This window comes from Malaclemys terrapin, chromosome 11 (genome assembly GCF_027887155.1).
Source record: "Malaclemys terrapin pileata isolate rMalTer1 chromosome 11, rMalTer1.hap1, whole genome shotgun sequence".
Taxonomy (NCBI): Eukaryota; Metazoa; Chordata; order Testudines; family Emydidae; genus Malaclemys; species Malaclemys terrapin.
The window spans coordinates 21483474-21502535 of NC_071515.1; the positions used below are offsets into that span (position 1 = coordinate 21483474).

The following is a 19062-nucleotide window of genomic DNA, read 5'->3' on the forward strand; positions in this document are numbered from 1 at the left end:
ATAGGCTCAACAGCACTGGTCCAAGTACAGATCCTTGGAGAATCTCACTATTTACCACTTTCAGATGGAGCAAGAACATTAAAATGACAGATGCTGGAGTCTAGGTGTGGGGGGGTGCACAGAGTATTAGTGATGACTAGAGGTTATGTCTTGTAGGCAGCTTGATAGCTGCCTATCAGTGTTATAATTTCAACAGAGTAAGTGTGTACAGATTGAAAATATACATTGGCTGATTAGTCTAGAGGTGGAAAGAGGCTGATTTGTGCATATTGTAGCACCTAAATTACATCTCGGTTACAGCTAGAGCTGGGCTGGAAATATTTTTCCAGTCCTGTGAGAGTTTTGGAGATTTCAACATTTTTCCTGATCCCAAATCATGATGAAGAGTCAATCTTGAATTTTCACAAACCAATAAACTGAAAAAATTCCTGGGCAGATCAATGAAAACATTTAGTTTTGATGTCTACCTTTTATATTTTTAAACTTTTAAAATAATAATATGGAAATATGGTCACCCTGCAGCTCCCAGCTGCCGTGGGTAGAGGGGGAACCCCACAGCTCCCAGCCACTACGGTGGTGGAAACCATAGAGCCGCAAACAGGTCACAGCTTCTGTGAATTTTTGTTTATTGCCTGTGGCCTGTCCATGACTTTTACTAAAAATAACCATGACAAAATCTTTGCCTTAATCATGAATACCAGCCCATGTGCCCATTGCACCCAGTGAGTACCAGGCTCCCGTCTCTACAGCCAGGGCAGGCTCCAGGCACCAGCCCACCAAGCTTGTGCTTGGGGCGGCACCTCTGCCGGGGAGAGCAGAGCCGCAGCGGGCTCGCCGCTCTCCTCCCGGCGCTCTGGCCGCCGGGGAGAGCGGAGCCCCGGCCGGGCTCGCCGCCCTCCCCCCGGCGCTCTGGCCCCCGGGGAGAGCGGAGCTCTGGCCGGGCTCGCCGCCCTCCCCCCTGCTCTCCGGCTGGTCGAGGAGAGCGGCCCGCGGCCGGGCTCGGCGCCCTCCCCTGCCGCGCTCGGGGGGGGGGGGGGGGCCCTGCAGGAGGCTTTTTTGCCTGGGGCGGCAAAAAAGCCGGAGCTGGCCCTGTCTACAGCCCATTGGCTTTGGCTTTCATTTTTTATTGATTTTTTTTTTCACCCATTTTGTAAATTTTGGAATAAACACCAATAAATTCCTGGGAAATGAAAATAATAAGAATTAATAATAAATAAACCCTTGAAAACAAAGGGCCTTAGCAATACTGTAGTTATAGGCAGTATAGGTAACAATACCTTCAGTTAGGCTCTTTTAATGCACAGTGCCAGGCAACCTAGTTTTTACTTGCTTATAACTTTGCCAAGCTTGAATTGTTTGGGATTAAATTTTCCACCCTGAGTCTCTGCCTCAGGCTGAGTGTATGGTTCTGTTTTTCCTTTAATTTCTTTGAAAGGTTCAGCCATCTCCAAGAATGAAGTTAGGGAAAAATATGTCCTTTGCCCATGTTAAAAATAAAATACAAAAATTCTTAAAACCAGTTAGTCGGGAAGCTCTAGTGTCTGCGTGCTTTGGAGCAGGGTCTCGGAATTTGGCAGGAGGATGGCTTTTGTGTCAGGGATGTGCTTGTGGCTATTCCTGTGAAATTTCCCCCCACCTTAAGCTAAGTTATAAGCCTTTAAAAAAAATCTGTTTGCATGGTCCAAATAGTCCAGTGAACCTTGTAAGGGTGGAGGTAGGGGGGGAGGGAATATCTAATAAACATAAATGCCTTTTTTTCTGCTGTTCTGAATACGTCACTTTCCCTGTTCTGTCTGGTCTTCTTAGTTGGAATTATTTCTCATAGAGGGATACTTTAGTAACTCTGCCCTCTGACCCCGCACAAGATTTTTTTAAAATGAACAATAAGCCACTCCAGGGTGTGCATGAGCAGGCTACCTGTGAGGGTATTCTACTTCTTGTGCCTCAGTGGGCACCCCAGGCTTGACACAGTGCCCACTGAAGTCCACAGGAGTCCTTCCACTGGGGATCATGCTAGTCATGTAGATCTTCTTGTGGCTTATTTGGTAGCCTCTATCATTGTCCTGTAGCGTTAAGGGTCATTGGCTGTAAAGCATGGGCATTATCAAAGAAGTAACATATATTCAGACAACCACCGTTCTGACGCATGGTTTAAAAGCCAGTGCAGATGGGGCCTTAGGGGAGTTAACTATCCCTGAAACTATTTTTAAACACGCTTTAAAAAAAAAAAAAAAAAAGAGTATCATGGTTAACACAGTTTGCATCCATAGTTAACACGATTATAAAATGTGTCACACATAAGGGCTTCTTCGGGGGGATACTTTAGCACTGCTTGGGCTAGAACAGTTCTTAAAATTAAAAAAGCCCTGTCTATAATGAACAGGAATAACTGGAAAAAACTATTGCCTGCACAATTCTGGAGATGTGCTTGACAATCATTTCTGTTCAGAGCTATTTCTAGCCAGGTTAAAATGATAGTTTATAGAAGGCCCTATTCGTTCTACAAAGATGATCAAATTCATACATGGTTCTGAAACATGACCATGCTCCTAAGTCTCTTGACCTAGGCTAAAACCCTTTCCCCTAACACCACTTTGAAATGATATTTGTTCGTCCCACACTGCCAAGAGTGGCTGGGTGGGTTCTTGATCAGGCAGAGGTACAAGCACGTTTCCCAACTGTGTGTGTCACTGCTGTTGTGTAGGCATGATAAGGTAGGTTGAGAACAACGTCTTAGCCTTTAGTCTGAACTCCCTTGTTCTAGTGGGTTTAAATGGGATCCTTGATATCGTCAGAAAATATCTCTCTGGGTTTATATGGATTAAGGTTAATTTTGTGTCTGACATCGAGCACCCAGACCGAATGTCAGGAAGGTTCAGTTCATCCCAGACCATAGAAAAAACCCACAGGAGGAGGTGCTGGGGGAGGAAATATTTGCAATGGTTCTCTCACAGAGATCCCTCCATGTCCTCCTGTTTGTAGCTGGAGGGTGTATTGTCTTCTCAGGGGATCTCTGTAGGACCAGAGGGGGAATGATGGGCATTGCACCTGCCTGCCAAGCCCCCATGCCCTGCCTCTGCAAAGATCCAGGACCCTGTGGAGAGGCCTACTCAGGATCCAAAGGGGATGTAGGAAGGTACCATGGAGGTGACAGTCTCCCTTGCATATGGGAGGACAGATCTGGGCATAGCTGGCACTCTTCATATACAGTTCTAGGGGGCATAAATCCTGGGTGCTGATCAGTTAATGGCAATAGGTGACCTTATAAAACCTAGATTCTGCCACTGGCTGCAGAACTTTGTTTGAAGATAGTAAAGATAGTTAGAAAACTAACTTTTGAAAGATGAAATCTAGATGTTCTACGTCTCTTCTTCATCAGTAAAACAGGTTAAAGCAATCTAATGGCAAGCTCACCCTGAGCTCTGAAAGTTAAGCTGTGCACTTCTTTCTTCTTTCATCATCAGCCACCACCAAGATTATGGAATCAAATCTCAAAGTGCAGCTGTGCTCTCAAGCGAGACTGTTAAAAAGGCATCTTTGTAACCAGCAGTCCTATCTCCTATGTATAGCCATAGCTTACGTCAGTGATCCAGTCTGTGCTGCTCATAGACTTTAAGTGGGGGAGGGATAGCTCAGTAGTTTGAGCACTGGCCTGCTAAACCCAGGGTTGTAAATTCAATCCAATCCTTGAGGGGGCCATTTAGGGATCTGGGGCAAAAATCTGTCTGGGGATTGGTCCTGCTTTGAGCAGGGGTTGGACTAGATGACCTCCTGAGGTCCCTTCCAACCCTGATATTCTATGATTCTATGAAGGCCAGCAGGGACTATTGTGATCATCTACTCTGGCCTCCTGCACATCTCAGGTCACAGAACCTCGGCCACCCACTCCTGGAATAGACCCATAACCTAGGGCTGAGTTTTACTGAAGTCTCAAATCATGATTTAAAGACTTCAGGTTACACAAACTCTACCATTTACTCTAGTTCAAACCAGCAAGTGACCCAGGCCCCAGGCTGCAGAGGAAGGTGAAAAACCCTCAGGGTTTCTACCAATCTGACTGTGGGGTGGGGGAGTGGGTTTCCTTCTTGACCCCAAATATGGCAGTCTTGCTCATGCAAGACTCAGCCTAGCTAGGAAGAATGAGCTGGATTCTATTCCTTCTTGTGTATCAACATAACGGTCTACCTGTTACATTTGTCCAAAGCCACTGAAGACAATGGGGTTTGCATAGGTGTCGCTGAGGGCAGACTCTGAACATACTGGAGCAGCACAGGTGTAACTGAACCCCTAACTCGGCCTTCAGGATCTCTGTTACCAGTGGTGATGCCAGAGAATGAAAACCCATCTCTCTGACACCAGAGTGAGTTGGGCACTTAGAAGAAGCATCCACTTACTTACAAGCTTGCAGCCGTATTGACTCTGGGGTGCTGTCAGTAACACTTGCTTTAACCAGTAAACTATGTAAATAATGCAAAGAAAACACTTAGATACAGTAACAAGATGGTGCAAATGGGGTGTGTGGGGGGGGGAATATGGTGCAAAGAGGATGGAGGATGGAGTAAGGTGGCTTTGTATCACCTTTGCTCTTTCCCTGATCTGGTCTGAGCAGGAGCTGCTTTGGCTCCTGACGCTACTTAGGGCAACGTGTGTCCAGCTGCCTACAGCCACTCGTGGGAATAGCTGAGTGCAGTAGCGCTCTGAGAACGCCCTGACTTCTGTGGACAGTGGTGTAGAACTAGTTGGGGAGGGATACTATGTCTGGGGAATTCCCAATTAATGGCCGGCCCCTTCACTCCAGTGGAGCTGGCACAAAGGGACCATAGTTGCAGTGATGAATTTATATCATTACTGTAAAATACTGTGGTCAGGGCCGGCTCTAGGCACCAGCAAAACAAGCTGGTGTTTGGGACAGCACATTTTTAGGGGCGGCATGGCTGGTGCCAGAATGCTGCCCCGGCTGCCCTAGCTCACCTCCGCTGCTGCTGCCACGGCGCGCGAAACAGCTGATTCGCGCGCCACTACTCGCCCTCCCTCCCAGGCTCTCAAACCTGGGAGGGAGGGGGAGATCCCGAGCGGCCGTTTCACGCGCCGCTGCTCCCCCTCCCTCCCAGACTTGAGAGCCTGGGAGGGAGGGGGAGAAGCGGCGCCCGCGCCGCGGCCACTCGGAGTCTCCCCCTCCCTCCCAGGCTCTCAAACCTGGGAGGGAGGGGGAGACTCCGAGTGGCCGGGGCGCGGGTGCCGCTTCTCCCCCTCCCTCCCTCCCTCCTAGGCTTGAGAGCCTGGGGGGAGGAGGCAGGGCTGGGGATTTGGGGAAGGGGCGGAGTTGAGGCGGGGCCGGAAGTGGGGTAATTAAAGAACGGGGGGGGGGGGGGCAAAATTGTTTTTGCTTTGGGCGGCAAAAATCCTAGAGCTGGCCCTGACTGTGGTACTTTCAGTGAGAGATAATGTCTTCACTGGGGAGCAGAAGCATCTCTCCCCTTTGAAAAGATCTGGGTTTTGAGCCAGAGATTAAAGCAGCAGACCAAAGGCTGCTGTGCTGTGGGCTTCTTTGGTCAAATGGCTTGGCCATTCTCTAATGATACAAGCCAGCTGCTTCTGTAGTAACCCATCATTTAACCCTCCTCATGCAAATTGTATTGATCTTCTTATCATGAATCACACCTTCCTTGCAGCAGCTCTCTAGCTCATCAGCACACATCTTGGTTATTCTTGGGGAAACAAACCCTACTGTCTATTGGCTGCTTGGCACTAGCCACTCTTGGGCTTCTTTTCTTGTGAGACGGCCCTTTCTCAGAACAAACCATTTTCTATTCCCACCAGCTCGTATCCCTGTTGGTTTTTGGAGATTGCATGACGTGTCTGTCAGAAGATGACTCACACTGGCTGTCTGAGGCACATAGCACAAATACCCGAGCAGATTATAAATTAGCCATCTCCTCTTTTTGAGGTTAACCTTAAAGGAGAGAAGGACATTGTTTATACTGGGCAAATTCCACAGCAGTTTTGTAACCCCTTTTTAAACTCAGCTACGCAATCCAGCATCCCTTTTAATAGCCATTCCATGATCTTGCCTATCCTAGAGCACAAGTAAACTTGCTGTGAAAACATTAGCTGTGGTGGTTGAGTTGGCAGAAGTTACCCTGTCTCAGTGAAAAGAGCAACACTGATCTGGGTCTGATTTTTATTTATTCAGTTTGTCTGAAACTGTGGAGAGCCATGCATGCCATTTCTTCCTCTTGGAAAATAAACTTCTTCAAATTATGTGGCCTTACCTTTATCTGGAACGAAGCTAAACTGAGCAGGAACTTCTGCATCTTGGACAGATCCCAAGAGGGACAGACAGACAATTTCTCCATCAGGGCCCATTATGAGGCTGCCTAGTGAAGTACCATTATAACACTCTTGAAAACATAAAGATGAACATTGTTACTAATACACACCGTCAACAAGGATACCTGGAGACCTACTGCACTGCTGTTCATTGCATGAAAATATCCTTCTCAGTAGCTCTGTGCATGCATTCACATTATCATGTCAGAATTAAAAACAAGGTTACTCTAAGAAAGCTCAGTACATTACAGGAGATGGGTTGGAACACAACATTCAGTAGCAGATTTTGAAAGCCACCCCCAAAGCTCATGAGTGTTTTATTTGAGGTTTTCGTTCTGTCCAGTATGACCTTCAGATCAGGTCAGGTTTTGAGTTCTGAACCCCATTCCTCCTAAGCTTAAGGGGCCTGGAAATCCAGCGCTTTTGTTACAGTTTTCTTATTTCTAAACATGACTCTTCTGAGCCTATTATGACATGAAAAGCGCACTTCATGTCATGCAAGTATTTGGCATTTTCCTTTCCATCTCCCCCTCATGCCACTCCCCACCCACCATCTGCAAATGAAGTTCCAGTTTGGTAATTACCCATTATCTTTTTTTCTTTCTGATACGGTGGCAACTTCAGGTGCTGACACTAACTAATCCCAGCTTTCGGCTGGCTGATGTTATCTGGCATAGAGGCGGAACTGTGGATTTGCAAAAGCACCTGTTTAATAAACATGGGATGAAATAACTCCCTGGTGTAAATGGGCACAATTCCATTGACTTGAACTGAATTATACTTTCTTACTGTAGGCTTTTGGAGTTTAGTTCCATCACTGGCTTCTCCCCGTGAATTACTGACTTTGTATTTAACCGGCATGCCTGTGTGCATGCCAGTGGTGTGTGCTGGCTTGGTCATGTCTGTTTGCAGCATAGGGTAGCTATCTCCTTCCTGCTGGAAGTATTGCCCCTGCCCCTTCTCAGGTCCTAAGAATCCATGTAATGGGCATGTTTTTTCAGTAGCATCTTATCTCAGGAACTAACTTTTCTAGAAACATGCACACACTGAATCTTAAACAATTCCTGGAATTCCCACGGCTGCTGTCAAAACCAGCATGTTAGTTTCTCCTGAAGTTCTGGAGCTTTAAAAACAAAAGTATTGTGTCCCTCCAGCATGTACAGTACAAACAGATCAACATAATTACAGACTCCATGCACAGTACAAACATGTTACCTCTCAGCTCTTCTGGTAGGGTGCCACGAGTGATTCCTACAGGGAGAGTCTTAGAAGTGCTGCTGCTCATCGTTTTGAAGTTTGTCTTGCTACTCTGGTTCCCTGGACCCTTCTTTCCATATATAGGGGGCAGCAGCTCTAATCCTGGGACTGCATTCTGGGTGAATAAATCACCATCTTGGAAAAAGCATATAAGGAACAATACTAAAGAGCTGCATAAAACAATACATTTCTGAGGGGGAAATAGAGACCTAGGCAGAAGGAGGGAATGCACAAAAGGGTCACAATTAATCAGTGACTTACTGGTGTGTGGTTTGTCTATCCTGCTAAACTACCCCATCTAATTAATCTTTATTCTCACTGCCAATGTTATAAAGTGCTGCGTGGTCTACAAAGTGCTGCGCAAAACTGATGAGCAATTGTATCAACCTAAAGAAAACATGAAATGTTCCATCAACATATTGTTGTTATTGAACTATGAGCTGTGGTAACGAAATTAGAGTGATGGGTCTGATACCAGAATTACCGTAGTTGCCTTTGAAAAAAAGACTCATTTTCCTATAGTAACTCTATGATATCTGAGATACAACAGTTTCTCCCTCTACTTGGAATAGAAAATAACTGCTGTATCTTAGATTCCACTGGGTAATTGTGGGTAATGTGTAAATGTTGAATTTTTATTGGCGATCACTATAGTTTATAGAAAATAACTGCTGCCTTGATGACTTTAATACCCTTAAGATATTAAGTGCACAGCAGTGGTTTCTGTTCTGTACAATTATTTGCAGCCAGTGCTTGGGTTCCAAGAGCTCCAAGGAAAATCTAGCTGCTGCAGGAAGGTGGTGGTGATGATTCATGGGGAGCATTCTTGAGACAGGCTCTGTATTGATGCTAGAGTGGTGCTGTGCTGCTGGAGGTGCCATCTTTCAAATGACATGTAAGGTGTAGGTTATGACGAAGTGTAGTTATTAAAGATCCCACTTTCATTACTTTGGCATTCAGGCTAAATTCCAGTTTAATCAATGAATTCCGTCCACCTAAAATTCCCCTGTAGTTTCGACTGACATAGACGTTCTTTAATTTCTCTACTGGACTATTGTGTAGTGGATTGTCTGATATCTTCCATAGCAAAAGCGGCTGCATTTCAATAACAAATGAAGTAAAACCTAATATGTCTTGTAACTGGTTTATAAAATTTGTTAAACCTCTTGGGGTCGTTGGATGAAAAGTGTTATAGAATGTCAGTTGTTATGAATTAACAAAATTCCATTATAACAGGCCCCTTAGAGTGTTATCTTAATGCAAAGCTTAGATGCAACACATACTCCTGACACAATTCAATGTGAAATAAATTCCTTTAGAGTGACCATCGGATTGGCTAATGTGGCCAATCACCATGTGATTGGCTAATATCGCCACAAAGATGAGCTGTAGTAGGTGAATAGCTAGAAGCTGAATTAGTTTTATAGCGGAGATGGTGTTAGTCTAGCTACAACTGAGGCAAAAGCTGAATCTCTGATTTGTATTGACTGACCTCTTTTATAGTGGCCCTCCTTTCCAGCATTCACCCCTCTTATTCCTGCCTTCCTCCCCTCCAGAGTGAACTTTCGATTGGTTATTGGAGGTAGGATGAAGCTACCTTGATGTATCTCTGGGTTTTCTCCAATGACCATTTGGTGCTGTTCAGTTGGACCCTCTGGCCCAGAAATGAGATCATTTGGTGAAGGAGCCAACAACTTCTCACCGTCGTCATCAGCCTCTGATCTGGATTTGTCACAAGAAGCTGCTGGAATGAAAGAGGAACATGAAATGGAGATACTAGCCACCGCTTCTTTTCCAATAAACTGGTGAAAGTTTATTGGAAAAGAAGTTTCTGAACCTCTATGTGTTTTCCTGTTGTTTGTCTTGTATTGTGAAATCAGACTTGGTGAAATCACAGCAGCCGCAAGCAGCATCTTTAAACTCTTATTCATGTCAAGAAATTGACAAACTGATTAACATAACTGGCTGTCTCAGCCAGAAAGAGTGGTGCAATCCTGGAATGGGAGAAATCAAACGACGTGGTGGGCGAACCAGATTAGTGTTCCTAACCGAAGTACATTTGATAATTGAGCTTAACAGCTTCTTCGTTCAACACCTGGCCTTGAAGAAACATGGAATTCACCTCCATGATGCAAATATTCTCCTATAATTCAATATCGGGGTTCTACACACGGGTTCTCTTAACTTTTTTGAACAACCTCTGTTTAGTGCACAGTTCTGAGTATCTCACTGAAGCCAGACTCTAGATTTGTGGGACTGATGTTACATTCTGTTCTACAGTCAGATACTGGCATAATTATGCAACTACCAGTGACTTCATTGAGCGTTACATGCATATATCTGAGGGCAGAACTTGGCCCTAAATGGTTACTGGCATGCTGCTTTTTTGAATAAAATAATGTACCTCTAATCATTCCTGCAGTTGTTCTGGGATACACTTTAGTGTATTTTTTACCCATGTGGTTTTTCATGAAGATCTGTTGACTGCAGTACCAATATTTTTATATGTAGTACTATAACAATTTTGTTACCGTGATTATTGGGTTTCCCATTTTATTTAACATTTGCAAATATTGAGAAGATCAGGAGCATCTGGACCATTTCCCCCCCCCATGTTCATGTTTAGCTGTAGCAAAGTTCCTTCTGTGTGGAGGGAATAGAATCAGTAGCCAGACAGAAAGGAGTTGCTGCTTCTGAGTCAGCTTGAATAAATATGTGCTCCCTGGGTGACGGCTGGATGATGCTGAAAAGGGCAGGGGAAGAGGAGCTGTGGGGAGATACCAAAATCCTCTGGCTTGTGTTATGCAGGAGTCAGACTAGATGGTCATAGCATCCCTTCTGGCCCTAAAATCTATGGAAGTAGCGCTATGAAAAATGGCAGAGAAAGAGGTAGATAGAGGATGAAGGGAGGGGAAATGTGGGGAGAAAGAAGAGAACACTAATGTAGAGGGAGAAGGGAACAGTGGGAAAAGGGGAGGGAAAGAAGAGAATGAGGTAGAATGGGAAAAGGTGTCCAAAGAAGGAGAAAATTGGGAAAGAGGCATAACTACTGTTATAAGTGGTAACATATGCTATGTGAAAGTCTTCAGATTGCTTGCTTACAGAAAGCAGGGGCCTCTGACGGAATATCCGCACCCCTCCCACCCCATCCATATCATCACCCAGTTTCTAGTTTCTGGACATGTTGAAATATATCCGTCCATGTAGCACATCAGTGTGGGTTGATAATACTGTACAGAAAGTGGTGTTGCCCTTGTCCCTTTGTTCTGGATTTGCAGAGTCTGTTGATTCTGCCCAGTCTGACAGCAGTGGTTCAAGAGTCACCTTGGTGAGAGAAGATCACTGCTCAAAGCTGCTTCCTTGTCAAATACATGACAAATGGAAAAGTTGCTGAACTTCCTTTCCATTTATAATGCAAATAAACACAGAAACAGCTCTAGTGCATTAGCAACTTCAGACAAACCTTTTTCATACATTTTTATAATTCTTTGATATTTTTAAAAAATACTTGTCATCTGAAGCAGGGTTTTCCAAAGGTTCTGACAATGTCGTCCTGTTTGCAGTGTTGCTGTAGCTGTGTCAGTCCCAGGACATTAGAGAGACAATGTGGGTGAGGTAGTATCTTTTATTGGACCAACTTCCGTTGGTGAGAGAGACGAGCTTTCGAGCTTACATGGAGCTCTTCTGCAGGTCTGGGAAACTAACTCGGTGACACAGCTAAATACAAGGTGGAATGTAATCCTGAGCATTTAATATTTAGATTAATTCTTTAAGGGACCAGTCCTCAAATCGTACTCCTGCAACAGTCCCACTGAAGTCAGAGGGGCTATTTAGTATGTGAGTAACAGTTGCAGGAGTTCCTTTAACTAGGACATTGCCAGTTGAAGACTGTTATGGAACATGATGTCAGACTTAGGATCTTACATGCCCCTTGTTTTATTTTCTGGAAGGGAGAAATCAAATCAAACCATGTATCCTCTTTCCTCACTCTACCCCAAGGATTCTCAAACCAGGGGTCGGGACCCCTCAGGGGGTCGCGAGGTTATAACATGTGGGGTCGCGAGCTGTCAACCTCCACCCCAAACCCCGCTTTGCGTCCAGCATTTATAATGGTGTTAAATATATTAAAAAGTGTTTTTAATTCATAAGGGGGATTGCACTCAAAGACTTATGTCAAAGGGGTCGCCAGTAAAAAAGTTTGAGAGCCACTGCTTTACCCATTCCTCTCTCTCTCTCTCTGCACTGTGGTGACTCTTTCCAGTGGAAAATGGTGGACTCAGTTATTTCTGGGACCCAGCAGCACTGCTCTTTGCATCTTTCAAGGGAGCGTCAGTATTTATCTGAGGCAATTTCTTTCTCTACTCACTAAGATTAGAGCGTTCTCAGTCTTTAGCATTCTCAGCCCTTGTTGCTTGGACAGTGCAGGTTCCAAATTTGATTTCCCCCACAGGCAGTATGTCACGCTGCAGACAAACCATGAAAGGGCCATATGTGATCTGTGAAGTTCTGCAATGCATCCTGTGGCCAGCTTCATCTATAATAAGAAGATGTAGCCTTCAGAGACTACAGGTCCCAGCATGCAGGGCTCTGTCTTGATCTGATAAGCAGGCCACTCAAATCTAGATGGTGCATTGCATGTTAGGACCTGCAGTCTATGTGAAGCACACCTCTGTGTTCAAGATAAAGGAGGCTGCAATCTGCTCCATCTAAGACAAATCAGGTGCAGCTCTTCGGCCCCCAGCCAATTCCTCCCTGTGCCTCAATTTAATGAACTGTCTTTATTTCATAGCCAATGTTCCTTGTCCTCGACTGATATTGAAATACCAGTCAATCTCCAGCCCACCTTTTTCATGCCAAAAATGTTGGCTTATTCAGATAAACTTTGGAAAAACAATTTGAGTTTGAGGGTGTTTGATCTGATCTGAATCTCCTGAAGTTTGCCCAATATTAGCAGAAACTCTGCTGCTTTTACACTGTATTGAGGCGCAGACTCCCCTTTGGGATATAAACCATGCGGAATCCAAAATAAACCTGCTCTGAATATCTTCAAGAACACAAGAGCTAACACTGAAATGATGCGGTCCAGGATGGGAGAGTTCCCTTTTTCTGCAGTCCCAATCTAATCATTGTGTAACTTACAAATACCTTGAATTTAGATAGATCAGAGAATCTTTTGTCTACAGCTGATGGTACCTGTTTGATTCTTTGCTTTGGTCTCGGGCTGGGTTTGCAACTGAATAAGCAAAGGCAGGATCAGAAGCTCCTTTGGGGGATCACTGGATCTAAATTGTTTCTTGTGGGGCACTTGGGCTCTGGGTGATTCTTCTGAGATTGAAGGAAACTTCAAAGTCTCTGGCGCCTGCTGTAAGATATAAATCAAAAGTGTCAGAAACCCCAAATACTCCCATTACTTTTGACTTATATTTTTATTCCTCACTCTATAGGCTAGCTAAAGCACAACCTACTAGCGCAACAAAGCCAGGCTGGTTTCACTCTTTCATTCCCCATCTCCGCTGGGCATCTTCTGTGGAACATGGGATGTTTGACCCTCCCCAATTCTTCCTAGTCCTGGCCACCGCATCAAAGCCTTGGACTTCTCCAGAACACAGTGGAAGAAGAAGCTGGATTAGTCCCAGGATGCTTAACTTGATGGTTCTGAATTGTTTAAAGTCTTTGTTTTTCTAAAACATACGTACACAGTGCAGTTAACAGGAATCTTTCTCTTGACTCCAATGGGAGTTGGATCAGATTTTAACTTAGGGCTGGTCTACACTGAAAAGTTACACTGGCATAGCTGTGTAAAAAGTCCACAGATATGAAGTTAAACTGATCTAACCCCCAGTGCAAATAGAGCTAGGTCAACAGAATAATTCTTCCATCGACCTAGCTATCACCTCTCGGGGAGGTGGATTACCTACAACGCCCCCCATCCCTGTAGTAATCATCTGCACTAAAACACTACAGTGGCGCAGCTGCAACTGTGTCATGTTTTAAGTGTAGACATATACTCATAAAAATGAGGCTATGAAATCAGGCATGGTTAAGGGGAGAAAGATTTGCCTCCATGTTTTGGTTTTTTAAGTGTCAAGCAACTGGGGCATCTGAAGAACCAGCATGCTTGGATACCCCAGACCCTCCCTGCAGAGGGGCACATGCATGTGTTCATGCACACGCACAGAAGCATTCAGTCTCTCCAGGCACAGTCCTATTTATTGAGGCTTTGTGGTGGGTACCAGCATTTGGCCTTCAGACTCGCAGCTCTTTACCTGTTGAACACTCTCTTGCTCCATTTTGAATCTGACTACCCTATAAATATAGTTGTATCATGAGGCCTGGTTGCCATGTTGTGGTCCCCTGATGCAGTTACATGATTAAAATGTGTATTGTGGATGGTACCTGATCATGTGGTAACAAGAACTATAACCCATGACATATAATCTGTTACAATGTTGTAACCATGCCAAGGAACAACCATGCTTGTCTCTGTAGTGCTGATGTGGCCGTAAGTATTTCAGTGTCTTTTGTTGCATCACCTGCTACTTTCACACTTCAAGTGCCCTTATCCCTGTGGTATAGAGTAGCCTCAGGACTGACTTCGAGAACATTCATGTATCAGCGTCTCCAGCATTCTCTTGCATTCTCCAGTTCAAAGAGGGCAGTAGCACTTTGTTTCCCTTTATAGCTTCACTTTCACTATTTTGCATCTACTGAAATGGATAAAACTCCATTTTCACAATTACAGAAAGGGGCAGACACTTCAACAGAGAAATATTTAAAAATAAATGTGTTTTGGAGGGGATAGAAACCCATAAGCCAACCTCTAACTATTGGTGTTCAACAAGGAACTTTCCATAGGGGCAGGCTGCCCAATAACTATCCACTACTGAGTTTCTTGCACCTTCTTCTAAAGCATCTAATCCTGGCACTGTAGGACACAGGATACTGGATTAGATGGGTCACTGGTCTGATCCAATGGGGCAATTTGTATGTGCACAAAATTGCCTATATTCATGTTATGAGCCTTGAAAGGAGACCACTTCATACGTTATTCCCAACAACTGCATATTTGTTTTTAAAAATCTGACCTTTCTGTGTTCCACCCTGACCACACCTTGCTCTGAGTCCATGGCAGACTGAATAGGAGGAAAAAAACCTGTTTCAATAAGGTGCCCTTCTTCTTTGCCATCCTGGTTATTCAGATGTCCTTGTTTAACTGAGGGGGGGAAATGGAGACGAGATGAAAAGGGGATGAAATATTAATATGTGTTAATGGCATCAGATAAGGGTCAGTATTTACTCTATCATTGAACCTGTCAAGGACAGGAGGAGGAATAAATTTACCAGTCCCTGCACCCATGGTAATAAGGAGAAGGAAAGTTTCCTCATACAACTCTTTGCCCTCTTCCCAATGAGCACTGCAACACATGACCACTGTCATTAATTAAAATACAACCTTAGAGATTCTTGCTGTGCTCATAATCCAGAGGTGACTGTTATAACAGTACACATAAAATTTACTGGACTCTCCTCATTCTTCAGAAGTCCAGTAAATTCATTACAAACACAACTATGACAAGAAATAAAGCTAAGGAGGTGTATTTCTTACCACTGTAGGGCTTTTTTCTTCCAGGGAAATAGCCTCCGTAGAAAGTCATGTAGGATCTCTCACTCAAAAGCTGAGAAGTATCAATAGTGGCATTCCCAACAGAGCTCTTGACAGTTTGGTTCAGCTTTTCACGGTGCTCTTGACTCTCTGTCTGGTGTGACTTTTCCCCATGCCATTGGCCCTCCATTGCACACTCCACATCTTGGTGATCTTCCACCTCTGTGCCCTAGGAGATGGCAGAATGACTGGCTTTACAATAGAGCTGGATAGAAAATGGTTTTCCCCTGCAGCTAACTTCAATGAAAATGGGGGTTGGGGAGGAATCATTTTTGTCAATTTTCCACAGAAAATTTTAAAGTTTTATCAGAAAACTTAAAAATGTCTTCAGTTTTAATGCAAAAACTCAACACTTTCTTTGGAAATCAGACTTTTTTTCACAGAATTTTAGTCAAAAACCCATTTTCCATTAAACCATTTTTTCAACAGAAAATTTTCAACCATCTATTTTTTACAAGCCCACATTCATGAATACCATTTCAGCCTGACTTATAATGCTAAGTATTTCTCTTCTCAGTTGTCACAGATTTCATTCTATGTAGGGTATCAACTGTTTAAATATACAACCACTTTTTTTGTTACATATATTATTTGTATATGTTTTTTTTATATATACCATATAGTCCAAGGGACTATGCTTGCTTGCATTGAAATCAATGGCAAAACTCCCACTGATCTCAGTGGTGCAAGACTGGGGCCCCAAAAGATTGAGAACTTCTAACGGGTATATGATGCTGGGTATTACTCTTCTGCTGTCTCTCTGAATATGTACTAATTTATGACCATTTGCATAGTAGCTCCTGTTTTGTACGTAAATTTTATCTTTTATTGTCTATTCAGCAATTCTTAAATCAGATGCTGAAAAAGATAGTGTTGAGGAAGAGACGAATGCTAAAAGTATAACAGCTTCACTTCTGTTCTTTACGTCAGTTCAGTATACTCAGTCAGTGCTGCCAAGGCATGCTTTGGGGCTAATTACACTGCCCTCCTTTGAGATCTACTGACGAAAAGCGTTATAGAAGAGTAAGGGTATGTCTACACTGGCAGAGTTACAATGCTGACAGTTACAGCGCCACTCAGAGAGCACTGAAGAGAAACCGCTGTTGTGTGTTCACGCTGTCAGCTGCCCGCACAATAGCGTGTTCACACTTGTGGCACTTGCAGTGGTATTCGGAGCGGTGCACTCTGGGCAGTTATCCCACAGAGCATCTCTTCTTCTTCTGCCGCTAAGAGTTATGGGAAGACGGAGGGGGTCACGGGGCATCCTGGGTCCTGTCCCAATGCCCCATGATGCATTGCTTTGCATCCCAGCAATCCCTGTGCTTCCGTCCGCATTTGGTGCCATCTTTCAACGGTTTGTGTACTGCGTGCTCTGCCTCTTCAGTCTACAGGAATGGATCCCGCACTGTTGACCAATGTGCTGCTTGCTCTGACCAACACGTCCCGAATGGCAGTGGAGTTATTCCTTAAACTACAAAGGCAAGAGGAGTTCAACATTGATCTCACCATGCGTAGTAGCTACGACACGAGATTGCTTGTGGCATTCACTGAGGTGCTGACCACAGTGGAACGCCGCTTTTGGGCTCGGGAAACAAGCACTGAGTCATGGGATCACATTGTCATGCACGCCTGGGATGACGAGCAGTGGCTGCAGAACTTTCGGATGAGGAAAGCCACATTCATGGGACTGTGTGATGAGCACGCCCCAGCCCTGCGGTGCAAGGACACAAGAATGAGATCTGCCCTGTCATTGGAGAAACACGTGCTGATTGCACTGTGGAAGCTGCTACTCCAGACTGCTACCGATGGGTCGCTAACCAGTTCGGAGTGGGAAAGTCGACCGTTGGACTCATGTTGATGGAAATGTGCAGGGCCATTAATCGCATCCTGCTCCGAAAGACCGTGACTCTGGGCAACGTGCGTGACATTGTGGATGGCTTTGCACAAATGGGCTTCCCTAACTGTAGCAATTTGAAGCTGGAAGCCACTAATATTTGTTGCTATTCTCAGGAGTGCAGAGCTTGTAATTCTAGGAGGTGATTGTGATTGGTGCAGATGATGCACTGTGAAGGTTTAAGAAAATTGCCTGTTGCTTTGTAGGGCTCGCTTTGCTTTCGAAATGGAATAAAGATTGCTTTCAAATCAAAACAATTCTTTTATTAAACAACAACAACCGGAGGAGAGAGACTAACAAAAAACACCTCAGCACTGTGGGAGATGGGGGAAGGGAGGGTCTCAGGAGGAGGTGGGGTCTTGGGACGGTTAAAGATTTGTGTATGTCCAGCTATCATATGCAACTAGTATCTGCTGCATGTTGAAGCCAGAGCTCATACTAGCAAAACTTTGCTGTAAGAATAACCACCCTGGTAGTACAGCATCAAGGGGAACTGAGGGGATTCTGATCTGTATGAAGACCGAGGTCATCTTTGATAATGAAGAAGTGGTACCTGTAGGACCTTTGTGCATGCTGCATTCTGACTCCAGGTGGCCTCCTTTGCAGGTGAAGGTCTGAGTTCTAGACTCAATCTTCTCACTGAAACCCGAACAGGTACTCGAGCTCTTCTCCAGCCACGTGTTTCTACTTCATCTCCTTCCACCCGGTTTTCTCTGTTCTCGGCCTCCTTCTGAGCTGAGTAACTTTGGCCTGCAAGACAGGTGTGTCAGGACTGGATCACAAAGTGAACTATTACACTTCAGAGAGGTTCTAGTTATTTAGGGCCAAATTGTGGCATTTAGCCACTGATCCCCGTTGGGAGCTGTACCACCCCAGCAGGAGAGCCGGGCCAGGTTGTGCCACAGGGACATGCTCCTTTCCTGAATGGCCTGGGGACATGTGATTAATGCAGGTTGAACCATCCTTTAGGAACGGGCTGATATGGAGGAGGGTAGGGCCACGGCCACCTGAGCTCAGGGACCGCAATTGTGAGCGGCCCTTCTACAGGGCATGAAAAGGGGAGAAAGCTCCTTGCGTGCTCTCCCATGTACCTGGGAACAGGTGAATCACAATGTGTCTCAGAATTGATACTATATTCAAGAAAGTGGGGGTTCACTTCAATGATTGGATTTCTTTAGGGTGTTTCCCAGTGCTTTGGAAATTAAAACTATGCATCCTGAAGAAAGGATTGAAACGTAACTTGAATGCAACCTGCATTAATAATTCACATCCTGTATCCTAGCAGGGACGGTACTAAACAGGGGAGGTATTCAGTGAACCAAGAGCAAAGCAACATCAAGTTGAAAAGGAAATTACTATGGAAATTAACTTTCAAGCCTCAGGCAGATGTGGAAGAGGTTCATTGTACAGGGGATTTTCCTTGTACTATATTTTATATTGGGTTTCCACTACTACTTTGACAGCTGCATGCTCCAAGCCTGCTCTGTGGTCAGCAAGGCCTTGGCTTGCAACAAATTTTTCAGCAGCATTATGGTCTGTTCAGTACATTTATTCTGTTGGAATTTTCTTATTAGCAAAGGGTTTGCATCAACACATGTCTTCTGCAAAGTGAACAAATCTTTCAGTAATGTTTTAGAGCAGTCACAGCCAACCTGTGCCCGGAGGCCACTTGTGGTTTCCGAGGATGAATGCGTTAAGAAAAAAACTGTGCCTTTTATTATGAATTGAAAATGTGTCCCCTGAGCTGCTCCCTGCAATGTTTGAGTCATGTCTGTTGCTGTCGAGGAGTTAGGGGTTCACTTCTTCTCACATCTTGCCCTGCAGCTGCGGTGTGGCCAGGAACACTGGGACCCTTTCCTATTCCTAGCCTCTCTATGTGCTTAGCAGCCCTTCCCTCCTTCCCACACCCTCCAGTGGC

At 44.7% G+C, this 19062-nt stretch overlaps 1 protein-coding gene across 1 annotated transcript in view; it reads right to left on the bottom strand.

Moving 5' to 3' along the window:
* The window catches only part of KIAA2012 (KIAA2012 ortholog), an 86985-nt gene that overhangs the window by 46913 nt on the left and 21010 nt on the right, over positions 1-19062 (bottom strand). The window contains exons 5-11 of the mRNA XM_054043309.1: positions 17698-17894; positions 15194-15419; positions 14673-14800; positions 12781-12949; positions 9080-9331; positions 7546-7722; positions 6273-6401 (exon numbers count right to left, since the gene is read on the bottom strand). Coding sequence (XP_053899284.1) covers positions 6273-6401; positions 7546-7722; positions 9080-9331; positions 12781-12949; positions 14673-14800; positions 15194-15419; positions 17698-17894 — 1278 coding nt within the window. The remainder of the gene's footprint in view (positions 1-6272; positions 6402-7545; positions 7723-9079; positions 9332-12780; positions 12950-14672; positions 14801-15193; positions 15420-17697; positions 17895-19062) is intronic.